A 10,823-nucleotide genomic window follows, 5' to 3' on the forward strand; every position below is an offset into this window, starting at 1 on the left:
CTGGAGGACATTGCACAAGAACTTGGCCAACTTGAAACATCAACTCAGCTGGCTAGTAATACTACTAGATAGCAGTATGCCCTTTAATTTGTGCCATTTATATTAATTAGATGGCCGCAGGCAGGCGCGTACACGATTTGAATTACTACCTCCTAAACCTCTTTTTTTTTTTTGAGCCAGGAGTAAGATCGATGGCTCTACTAATTTGTCAACACTCGACGACGCCTTGCGTGAGGAACAAACCAGAGCGACGAACTTTCCGGGGATTTTGAACTTTCACGTGCCATCTTTGCCTGTGATAACCGCAACACATCAGGATAGAAATACATAATGTCCGTGACTTTACCACTGCATCTACCTAAGCAACGTCAGCTATTAGTTGACTGTATGTACAAGTAAGTAGGGCGTTTTATTTCAAAAAAAAAAGAGTAGGGCGTACTCTTGTTCAGAGTCCGGACCTGCAAAGCCTGCTGATACATTTCTGGCGGTCGAGCTCAGTGCAGTGAGCCCTGACGGCCAGAGGCGGCTTACTGGTGTGTAAGATCCAAATTCACACGTTTGGTGATGTTGTGCTAGTGTGTAGTTAGTAGTGGATCGCTATTGTCATGCTGCCTGTGATGATCATGCTTACCTCTGAACAATTTGCTACTCTTTGCTATGAAATCTTCAGTCGATCGAGACAGCTCACAGCAGTGATGTCTGATTGTCTGAACTGAATGCATATGGATGGCATTGGTTTAAATTGGTACATTTTGGTCTGGGGAGCAGGAAAAATTCAGTTTCCGAAACCTGATTTGCATTCAGCGACGTAGAGTATGGGTGATGATAGGAAAATGAGAACTGATGGGTTTGTTGTTGTCTCCTGCTTGCTCTCGTGCAACTTGTGATCTGAATGTAATGTTTCTGCTTGTGAGTTGAATCTGGAGGCTCTGAGATATGACCCTAGCAGCTGATGCTGATCGTGATCGGATGCGAGATGAGAACCAGACCATCCGCCATCGTCCTCCGATGCGGAGACTGCGGGCTGCCAGTCCTGCAGCGAACTGTGAACGGAGGCAGGGGCACAAGGCGATGGCGACCTCGGCGTCCGTCCAGACCTCCCGCCGGTGTCGTCGATCGATCCTCACACTGGCGTGTACTCTGGTGTAACACTGCCTTTAATGAATCTGAGGATCTCGACGCGAGACAGGTCCACGGTCCACCTTGTACAGGAGTGGCCGGCGGGGGAAGACCGGTAAATCTATTCATCGCGCGCGATTTTCGGACGCCGCATCATAGAAGCGCTCCCCCCTCCCCTGTTCATCTTCTACCTCGCGACAGGGGAGGGGGCGCTGCCCCAGCGAGCAAGGGGGGAGGGGGAGGGGGCGGGAATGGGTTGTAGGTGGGTGGAGCGGCCGCCGGCGAGGTCGCCGGCGGTGGCGGGAGGCGGCCGAGCTTACGGATCCGGGTTGCTGGGGGTGGGGGTGGGAGGGAGCACCAGACTTAGAGGAGGGCGCGGCGGTGTGGGAGCGCCGCCGGCCGGCCGGGGCCGGACCCCCGGTGGGCGGTGCCGGCGGCGGCTGGACGGCGCGACGACGAGCTCGGTTGGTGGCGGTGGCGGTGGAGGGTGGCGGCGAAGGCGCCGGAGCCCGGGAGGCGGGGGAGCCAGGGGGGGCTCTACCTTCTGCGATGCGATGCGCCCCCCTCGCATATGCGGGAAATAGATCCTCATGTGGAAGACTTGCAGGCGGGAACGGGGGGTGCAGGGCGAGGGAAAGGCGTGAGTTCACTTGAGCCATAGCTTGATCTGGGCCGCAAACAAAGGATCAACGGCTGGAATAGCCCCTGTAGCATCAACTGCGGTCAAAGTAGTATAGTTAGCCAATCCTCCCTAAATCACAATGCAATTAATTTAGGGGGTTAAGTGCAAATACATGGATGTATATTTATATTTAACCTCTAAATAAGATCATGACTATTAATCGCGATCCAAACATTGCACAATACCTCCTAATACGGATAGAATATTTACACTCTTGAACCAACATCAGACAACTGGGTGCCAGATCAGTACATCACCCAAACCACTTCAGATAAGAAGTCCCAGGGAGACAACGCAAGACGCATAAACATGGCAACCTATGTGGCAGATGCAGACCAATCATGCGAATGCTTACTGCATGTTTAGGTCTGAAGTTGTTGGGCACTTGGGATTATCTCCTAATGCAGAGCTCATATTTCTTCACTTGAGAAACGTGAGCCCCTGACAATGCAATGCAGAGCTCATATTTCTTCCCTTGATAAACGTGAGCCTCGGATCCAGAAATTGGAGGAAGACTAGCTAGAATTCTGCAAATAAATAAATGAAAACAAAGCTAAGCAGTCCAGTGTATAGATCTCTACTCTACACCCGGTAGATGTTGTTCTCCAAGTCTAGATGGTACATCTTGGAAGGCCTGAGGCCCTGCGTGGCGTTGAAGAAGTGGAGCGTGCGCGCCCACTTGAGGCGGTCCTTGAGCTTGTGCACGGCCACCGCGTCCGCCCTGTGCTCGTGCCGGAAGCAGTTGATGTCGGCGTCCATCTCCCTGTCCCAGTAGTCGTACATCCTCGGCTCCTCGTTGTACACGTTCTTGTACCTGCCCCCCTTGCGCAGCCACCCGCCGAAGTTGACGTCCTCCCAGTCGTCGTGGTCGTCCCGGAGCTCCGGCGTCTCCGCGATCCACGCCGCCACGTCCCACGACACGATGTACCCCATCCCGGACATGTACTGCTTCTCCGGCAGCCAGTGGCAGGGTGTCAGGAACCCGTGGTACGCGTCGCGCCGCGCCTTGCCCCGCAGCGACTCCGCCAGCGACGCCAGCCGGTAGTAGGTGTCGTCGTCGGTCTTGCCCACGTAGTCGTAGGGCCGGTCGGCGAACAGCCGCGGCACGGCGGAGAAGTAGGCGTAGGTCTTGCCGTCGTTCATGTTCTCCGTGCAGTTGAGCACCAGTATGTCGCCGTGCGCGATCACCTCCAGCGCCACCAGGATGCGGTCCTCCTCCTTGTCGACGGTGCAGAGGACGAAGCGCACGTCCACCACCGCGCCGGCGGGCCGCGGCTGGAGGGAGTAGGCCAGCCGCAGGAGCGCGCGCCGCTCGTACGCGCCCGGGACGGTCACGATGCCGATGAACACGCGCAGGTCCACCGCGTCGTCGGCTGCCAGCTGGGCCGCCGTCGACGTTGTCATCGACGCCGCGGAGCCATTGTTGGCGCACGATGGCGACGACCCAGAAAACACCTCCGTGAGCTTGAAGTCGTCGGGGACGACGACGAGGTAGATGACCGCGAGAAGGATGGCAGTGAGGAGCACGAGAGAGATGGGACGAGATGCCATCCTTGACTCAGCAGTGTGAGGAGCTTGAACTCTCTAGCTGCTTGACGAGCTGTTAAGCAAGCTTATTACTCCCTCCTTCCCTGTTTATAAGGCATACACGTATATCAAGATTCAAACCTTGTCATCTTTGACTAATAATTTGACTATTAAATTTTTATTTTTATAATGCAAATTTCATATGATTGGATTCATAATCAAATATATTTTACAATGATTATAAGTTTATAATCAAAAGTGATATAATATATGATAAATAAATGGTCAAAGTGTTGTTTAGAAGACCGTGTCATGTTTCACCATGCCTTATAAACGGGGAAGGAGGGAGTAAGTAGGAGACGCACACTGTGAGCGCCGTTCTTAATTACCGGAAGGTACTCCTAGATCAAGTGCGGTAATCTTTAAATAAATCGCGCTTCTATTTTTGTAGTGATGATGGGTGCAGATCGATGTCTTGAGCTGTCCACACACAGCGTTTCTTACTGTTAATTACTGCAACATGTGACTATATAATTGGCTTAGATCTAAGCCCGGTCAGCTCGTGGCTGCCGCCGGTGCAATCGTCTTCGCCGGAGCTCTTCGACCCCATTTATTGCGTAGATCGGGAGCGAGCAGGATCCGAGGAAGGAAACGTGCACTCGTTGACCAATACCACCCAATGCCGACCTTATCACATCGAGGCTGTTCGGCTATCCAGTGAATAATATTCGGCTGGTAGAATGAATAGTATTATGTGAGAGGAGATAAGTCGAGACAAGTCAAGATTGGATCAGCCGAACAGCCTCATCTCCCTCTTTCTGCGTTTGTCTTTTTTGAGTCAAATGCTAATGCATCCAAAATTAACGGGCCAGATTTTTGTCCTTTCTTGTTTTCGCCCATCCGTACTGCCATTCACATGGGCCGTAGAAGTAGCCGGCCCAATTACGATGCCATGTGGGAAGTGTAAACCCTAGCCCACCATATCCGCAATCTCCACTGAATACATCGATCAGAACCGTCGATGCATCAACGATCCAATCTCGACCGTTCACCTTCGAAACCGGAGGATACTTAACCCCTGCTAGCGCCGCCTGCTAGGGTTTCTTCCCTTCGTAGTTGCGCCGTCCCCTCCCATCCCCAGCACCCCACCTCCGAAGCTCTCGGCTCCGGCGGCAACGGCGAGATGGTGAAGGGGCGCACTGGGCAGCGCGTGAGGCTCTACGTCCGGGGCACCATCCTCGGATACAAGAGGTGAGTTCCCTCTCCCCCACTCCAATCGATCGCCCCCAGCTTGCTCCTCCACCGCGCTGCGACTCACGGGACGGTGGCGGGCGGTGGTTGACGCAGGTCCAAGTCGAACCAGTACGAGAACACGTCGCTGGTGCAGATCGAGGGGGTGAACACCAAGGAGGACGTCGCGTGGTACTGCGGCAAGCGGATGGCGTACATCTACAAGGCCAAGACCAAGAGCAGCGGCACCCACTACCGCTGCATCTGGGGCAAGGTCACCCGCCCGCACGGCAACTCTGGCGTCGTCCGCGCCAAGTTCAAGTCCAACCTGCCGCCGGAGTCTATGGTGAGCTACTGAGCTGGACCGCCCTCCCCATGCAATATTTGGGTTCCTGCTCGGCACTTTTGTGTTCTGAGCTAATTCTGTTGTGGTGTTTATGTTGTTGCAGGGGCGCAAGGTCAGAGTCTTCATGTACCCCAGCAGCATCTAAAGGTTAGTATCAAATGCATTTCACTCAACTTTCTGTTATGGACCGAGTATGCTGTTTCTTGCCTATAAGCGTCAGAATGGACTTGTGCCGGCTGTTTATTTTTGTGTGTAGCAGTCAGCTATTATTCATCAATGATTAACATTGTCATAGTTGAGCGACCTGAATCTTGTTGAATACCTTGAACCTATCTGGTAGTGACTTGCGTTGTATCCTGAGCAACTTGTATAGTTTGGTAAGGATGTAAATATTCTAAATGATCCTTTTGCTGACAGTGGTGCCTTGTGCATAACTGTGATTGAGCATCATAAGAAAATATAGTGTCATCCTATATTTCTTAATGCAGTGATGAGTTTGTTTCATGTAGTTGCACCCTGCCCAATTAAGGATTAGTTGATTATTACTTGGGCTTGTTTTCAAATGTGCACCACTGAATAATGAAGCTAACCAACGTCATTTTAAGAGAGCCTTTTATTTTGTATTTCTAAAATTGCATTGGTGCCACATTGCTGGAAAAAAAGTGTTCAAAGAGACAGCTTACAGCTATTTCTGTGCCCATGAATAGGACTTTACTGAAAGTCATTGGTGTGGTAGTCATTAACCAAGTGAAAAATCACAATAGCTGGCTTGTTTGGTTAGGATGGAAGACATTTACATTTTGATGTTTTTTAATCATATTTTCATTCATTTGTGCCCTTAACTTCACCATTTCATAGGCAGGACTCTTTCAGGCTAAACTCATTCTAATTTCATTTCCATGATTTGTGCTGTATTCTGACTGCTGAACAGAGTCAGAATGACCTTTTTGCCTTTCTTCTCCAATGCATTTGTTTAGTTATTGAATATGAAGTTCTCAGGAAATGTACTTCCCTGACTATCTGTTCTTGCCATCACTAAATGTTTTGTGTGCAAATTATCCTGCAAAGATTTTCTCAATATAATCACACATTCTTTTTTTTCCGCTACTAATCCATGTATCTTCCAATGCAGATAATTTCAAGATGTGGAGGATTGTGCTTATCTGCTAGGTTGTCTTGAGCTAAAAAGTTCCTTGTAAGGGGTCTGTTCAGGTTAAGAGTTAGCGACATGAACTGTCTATTTGAGAACCATTTGAAGTTCTCCCTGGTTTTGGTGTTGTGGGCCTAAATCTTATATGGAGTTGAAGTTGGAACTGAAAGTAATTTGTCATGTTTTGTTCGTAGCCCACATTGCATCAGTTGTCGGGTTCTTAATCAGTTATTGACCAAAAGGCTATGCCGGCACAAACAAATTTGTGTTTTTGAAATTCAAAAGGACCCAAATTTGAGTCCGAGGGTCGCACTACAATACTAGTATATTTTTTTGTCGAGGTTATTACAATAAGATATCTTCGAAGCGGGTGTAGCCCGAGCTGTGAAGAGCGGGCGATGTTGAGATGTGGCGGCAACCAACAGGGCCATCTCTCCAACTGCACTCAAGGTACCCCATTTCGTGATCAAAGCACCATTTCCCCACTCTAATCACCATGCGAGGTAAGCGGCGCGACCATCAATCAATCATAATGGGCCAACGTGATCCTCAGGGGGAACTGCTAACGGTAAGTGGGGTAGCTGCACAACATTTATGCTAGCTAATGACGGCAAAAAACCACAAAGGTGATGTTTATACACAAACACCGCACAAACTCATGGAACAGGCCGTCACAATCTGCAACTCATGGACGTCCAAAGGATCCCATGCGCATGCACGTCATCAATACAACAGCAACTCAATGAGACGTATGGACCTTTTCATGCTAGTATACTACAGAGAGTAGGAAGACAGGTAGTTAAGGTTTTCATGTACATGCGGCTGCCAAAAACTATCAGCTCATGGCTCCTGTTTTAGTATGATATTCATGATGCCTATGGGAGTCTTTGGCTGATAATGCTCATCGGTGTCTACTTCTTCAATCTCCTGTTTGTGTGAACAAACAGACAAAAATAAAGTAAGTACAAGTTGATTTATTGAACTTAAACGAAAACATGTAAACAGGCCAGGCACATGCACATGTCCATACTCCATACGAGATAACCATTTCAACATGGTCAGGCTAATATCCCCATATAAGTTGGCATATTAGACACATACTGGTATATAAAACTTAGAAAACACAGGTTATAAAGTTTCTGGGAGAAAATCACAGCCATAATGAACATTTATTACTGGTTCGGTGAGTAAAGGAACCACTGAGCACAAAAGAATGACTGGAAACCGGAAAATATGTTCTAGTTTAATACTCAAGGCAAACAACTGAAGAAAGCTTCCAGAGAGAATTTCAGATAAGTACCTGAACAATATCTTCTCCCTTGATGACTCGCCCAAATACAACAAGCTTGTCATTCAAATCAGGAATTGGGGCAGTCGTGATAAACAAATCAAATCCTTTGTTATTAGGATTCTTAGCAGTCCCAATCATAAATGCCTCGTGCTCTGGACTGCAAAACCGCAGAATCTTTTTGTTAATGTGTTATGTTAAAGAAATTGCTACTGTAAAATATCTGGTCTAGAAAAAACAAGATCCATGATAGCTATGCACTATTAAGGAACCAGACCTGAGATCATTCTTCCCACTGGCTTTAGCTTTTGTTATCCATTCTTGGGCAGCTCCATCAAAATCGAAATCACCACCTTGAATCACAAAATTTTTTATGATGTGGCGGAATGGCATTCCTTTGAAGTGATTACTCTTGCTGTGCCACAGGATCAATGTCAGTTGATATATAAAGTGTTAATATATTGATAGTTTATATTGAAAACCCCTTAACTTAGTGGTAGCATTTCACACTTGCATTAAAAACTGCCACGACTACATGCCGTGTCGTTACCTAGTTTATCATTACAACCAAAATTGTTCATAGGTTAACGACAGATTCAAACTGAGCACATTAATTGCCAATTAATTAACAGTGTTAAGACTTGTTTTTCCTGTCAGGGATCATGCAAGCGCTTTCCAAGCTGAATTTTATGTTTCAGATATGATTGAATATAAATCCTATACGGATCTTAGTCCAAATTGCTGCAGGCTAGCAGGTACTGTTCGATCCATCAAATTTAAAAAGGTATACTTCATACTTATAGGCCACGTTGCATATTTGTAGTTATTGCATATTTGTAGTGCACAGATCGACCACTCTTAAATTTTCAAATATTTATTATGCTAAAGTTATTTTAAACTTTGAATCTTCCAAACTTCTGTGGATTAACCATATATGGTGAATATGTCAAGCTAAGTCCTTTTTAACCAACAACGTACACCTATATTACAATTTCTAGTGCTTACCATAAGTTGATGAATCTATCCACAACATCAGCAGAAGCATCTTTGTATATTTCTATAGTAATTGGGCCTTTGCCAGTGTTCATTACCTGGAGAAAAAGTTAGGCAGTGGCATTATGCTTCTATCCAAATCAAAGATGGTCAGCTGCAGTAACTCAGGTGGTAAAAATACTTCATAGTGCAGAGCATTATTGCAACAAAAATTTGTAAGGCAGTCATTTGCTTGGGCTTCACACACAAGGCCATGTCTCTATGCTACAAGAAATTAAGTAAAGTTGTTTTCCCATGCACAAATTTATAAATTATCAGCAGAAAAATATTTTCTTATAGAAATTTCAAAGGGTTATCATGCATGAAGAAAATAAATCATGACTTTATTCAGCCCAGCAACTTATAGTGCACATTTATAGGAAACCTGTCTCCAAGATATACCCAAGTGATAATTAAATAATAAATCAACATATATGAACTGATCAGAAATTGAGTTGAGAAGAGAGAACAGAAAAACTTACTGCATATCCTGGTCTACTTGTCATTTTTGAATCATCTGGTCTCACAGCAAGCTTGAAGTCATAAAAATCCACAAGAGAAACAATCACGAGTTTGATCATTTGAAGTACAATGTCCCTTAAATCAATAATACTTTATCAAATCAATTTTATTAAGTATTCAAGTCATCTTCATTAGCTGTTTCATTTTGTCGCAAATGAACATAGTCACTTGGATAAGTTAAACCACAGATAGACAATTACAATACCAAGCATATTATCACTAGACAAAGATATAAAGTAGAAAAATAATCCAAGGAAAAAAATAGATAATGCATGTCAGCTACATAAATAAGGTATACCTACTTGCAGTTTGGTAAGCATAAGTCAAGAATAGCACAGTTGCATAAAAAAGATTGTGTGGTTGCATAAGGTACCTCAGCTTGATGAAGATCCATTTCAATGTCTTGGGCTGACCTGCAGTTGAACAATCACGAAAAAGATTGGCATGAGCATAGTTCATCGCCACGAAGTGTAGTATTGACTAGATTAGGTATGCTCGGGACACCGAATAGCAAAATAAATAAAAATGAAGGATGCAGGAAGGGACACTAACCTTTGATGCCAATGCCTGTAAGTGGCATAGAGGGATAGCACAACCAAGACGACAATCAGGTTCCATGTGATGATAGTTGAGTAACTGATTCGAGACGGAGCCTTCTTCGTTTTGCTTTGAATGAGCAGTTGCTTGGGCTTTATCCTCGCCATCTGCTACTCGTGCAGGTTAACAGGTCTATCTAGGAACTTGGAAGCTCCCTTGTCTAGGAGTTGAAAAGATAAAAGTTTGAGTAATAGCAAGAGAACAGAAAGAAAAAACAGCTCGAAATCTGCAATCAGACTATGATATTCCGAGCAATGCAAAAAGAGGCCACATTTTGAAGAACATGGGAAAGACTCTGCGTAATTAAGCATGGCTTCGAATAACCCTGTTACCAGAGATATCTAAAGCACAACGCCAGGGTGACAGGGTCGGACCCAGCCACCAAGCATAGGACATGGGTGTAAACTCGATATTTTTTCAAACAAAATCGAATGTTTTTAAACAAAATCGAAGTTAGTAGGTAATATATTGTAACTATATCAGATCCGAATACAAATAGCTTTGTTAGGGTTTGGGGTCCTCCGTTTCGCAAAGCAGAAGGGAAGAGAAGGGAAGAGAAGGGGCGGGGCACACCTGGTGGATGCTCGTCGCCGGCAAAGAACCGGGTGAAGACGTGACGAATGGCGCCGCCGCTTGCCCAGTCGTCGCCGCCAGGAAAGGAAGAGTGGAAGACCAAGGGAGGAGAGACAGAGAGGGCCAGAGGGGAAAGGGGGCAAGAAACAGAGATGAGCCTGACTGCCTGAGGGGCAAGGGCCGAGGGGACCCTGGAGGCTGGTAGCTTCCAGGCAACGTCCGTGATTCAACTAATCGCCACTCAGGCCAGTCTACGCCTTGTTTAATTGCTCCCATAATTTTTTTTAAAATGATTTTTTTACATTTAAGTATTAAACATAAATTAATTATAAAACTAATTATAGAACTCGTCTGTAACTACGAGACGAATTTATTAAAACTAACCAATATGTTATTAGCACATGTGTACTGTAGTAATTTAGTATCTAATCATAGCCTAACTAGGCTCATTAGATTCGTCTCGCAATTTACAAGCAAACTATATAATTTATTTTTTATTTCATCTAGATTTAATACTCCATGCATATAAGATTCTATTTCGATGTGATAGTTTTGGAATTTTGGATTTTGCAATTAAACAAGGGCCTAGTGTACAATTTTGTGTCATATACTAGTAATTATTGGCCGTGTTTGGTTTCTACATTGATTTTTACGTGCACGTTTCCCGAGAAGAGAATCTCACATGCATGGGGTACTAAATGAAGTCTACTTTCAAAACTTTTTCAGATATGTGTGTAACTTTTCGAGACGAATCTAA

The 10,823-nt window shown here is 45.6% G+C and overlaps 3 protein-coding genes across 3 annotated transcripts; 1 reads left to right on the forward strand and 2 right to left on the reverse strand.

Moving 5' to 3' along the window:
* Positions 1–2,256: 2,256 nt before the first annotated feature.
* On the reverse strand, positions 2,257–3,405 carry LOC120654257 (beta-1,3-galactosyltransferase 6-like). Its single transcript, XM_039931772.1, has one exon. The coding sequence runs from the start codon at positions 3,350–3,352 to the stop codon at positions 2,384–2,386; it is 969 nt and encodes a 322-aa protein (XP_039787706.1). The 5' UTR covers positions 3,353–3,405; the 3' UTR covers positions 2,257–2,383.
* Positions 3,406–4,407: 1,002 nt separating this feature from the next.
* Positions 4,408–6,331, forward strand: LOC120657407 (60S ribosomal protein L35a-1). The gene is made up of 4 exons (XM_039935716.1): positions 4,408–4,579; positions 4,676–4,904; positions 5,008–5,051; positions 6,037–6,331. Exons 1-3 carry the CDS (start codon positions 4,512–4,514, stop codon positions 5,047–5,049), a joined length of 339 nt encoding a protein of 112 aa, XP_039791650.1. The 5' UTR covers positions 4,408–4,511; the 3' UTR covers positions 5,050–5,051; positions 6,037–6,331.
* A 296-nt stretch (positions 6,332–6,627) lies between these two features.
* Positions 6,628–10,264, reverse strand: LOC120657406 (peptidyl-prolyl cis-trans isomerase CYP21-4-like). The gene is made up of 8 exons (XM_039935715.1): positions 10,067–10,264; positions 9,449–9,653; positions 9,270–9,309; positions 8,857–8,907; positions 8,348–8,433; positions 7,620–7,757; positions 7,355–7,502; positions 6,628–6,981 (listed from the first exon to the last, which is right to left on the reverse strand). The coding sequence occupies exons 2-8, from the start codon at positions 9,598–9,600 to the stop codon at positions 6,895–6,897; spliced, it is 702 nt and encodes a 233-aa protein (XP_039791649.1). The 5' UTR covers positions 9,601–9,653; positions 10,067–10,264; the 3' UTR covers positions 6,628–6,894.
* Between the last annotated feature and the right edge of the window lie 559 nt (positions 10,265–10,823).

The sequence above is a fragment of the Panicum virgatum genome, chromosome 1N (genome assembly GCF_016808335.1).
Source record: "Panicum virgatum strain AP13 chromosome 1N, P.virgatum_v5, whole genome shotgun sequence".
NCBI lineage: Eukaryota > Viridiplantae > Streptophyta > Magnoliopsida > Poales > Poaceae > Panicum > Panicum virgatum.

What these genes read in the sequence shown, in the direction of transcription:
- LOC120654257 (XM_039931772.1), bottom strand. Translation starts at nt 3,352, where the DNA reads ATGGCATCTCGTCCCATCTCTCTCGTGCTCCTCACTGCCATCCTTCTC.
- LOC120657406 (XM_039935715.1), bottom strand. Translation starts at nt 9,600, where the DNA reads ATGGCGAGGATAAAGCCCAAGCAACTGCTCATTCAAAGCAAAACGAAG. An exon ending in TGGATCTTCATCAAGCTGAG is followed by an intron (nt 8,908 to 9,269) that starts GTACCTTATGCA and finishes TATGACTTCAAG; the next exon opens with CTTGCTGTGAGACCAGATGA. An exon ending in GATAGATTCATCAACTTATG is followed by an intron (nt 7,758 to 8,347) that starts GTAAGCACTAGA and finishes CCTGTGGCACAG; the next exon opens with CAAGAGTAATCACTTCAAAG.
- LOC120657407 (XM_039935716.1), top strand. Translation starts at nt 4,512, where the DNA reads ATGGTGAAGGGGCGCACTGGGCAGCGCGTGAGGCTCTACGTCCGGGGC. An exon ending in ACCATCCTCGGATACAAGAG is followed by an intron (nt 4,580 to 4,675) that starts GTGAGTTCCCTC and finishes TGGTTGACGCAG; the next exon opens with GTCCAAGTCGAACCAGTACG. An exon ending in ACCTGCCGCCGGAGTCTATG is followed by an intron (nt 4,905 to 5,007) that starts GTGAGCTACTGA and finishes ATGTTGTTGCAG; the next exon opens with GGGCGCAAGGTCAGAGTCTT.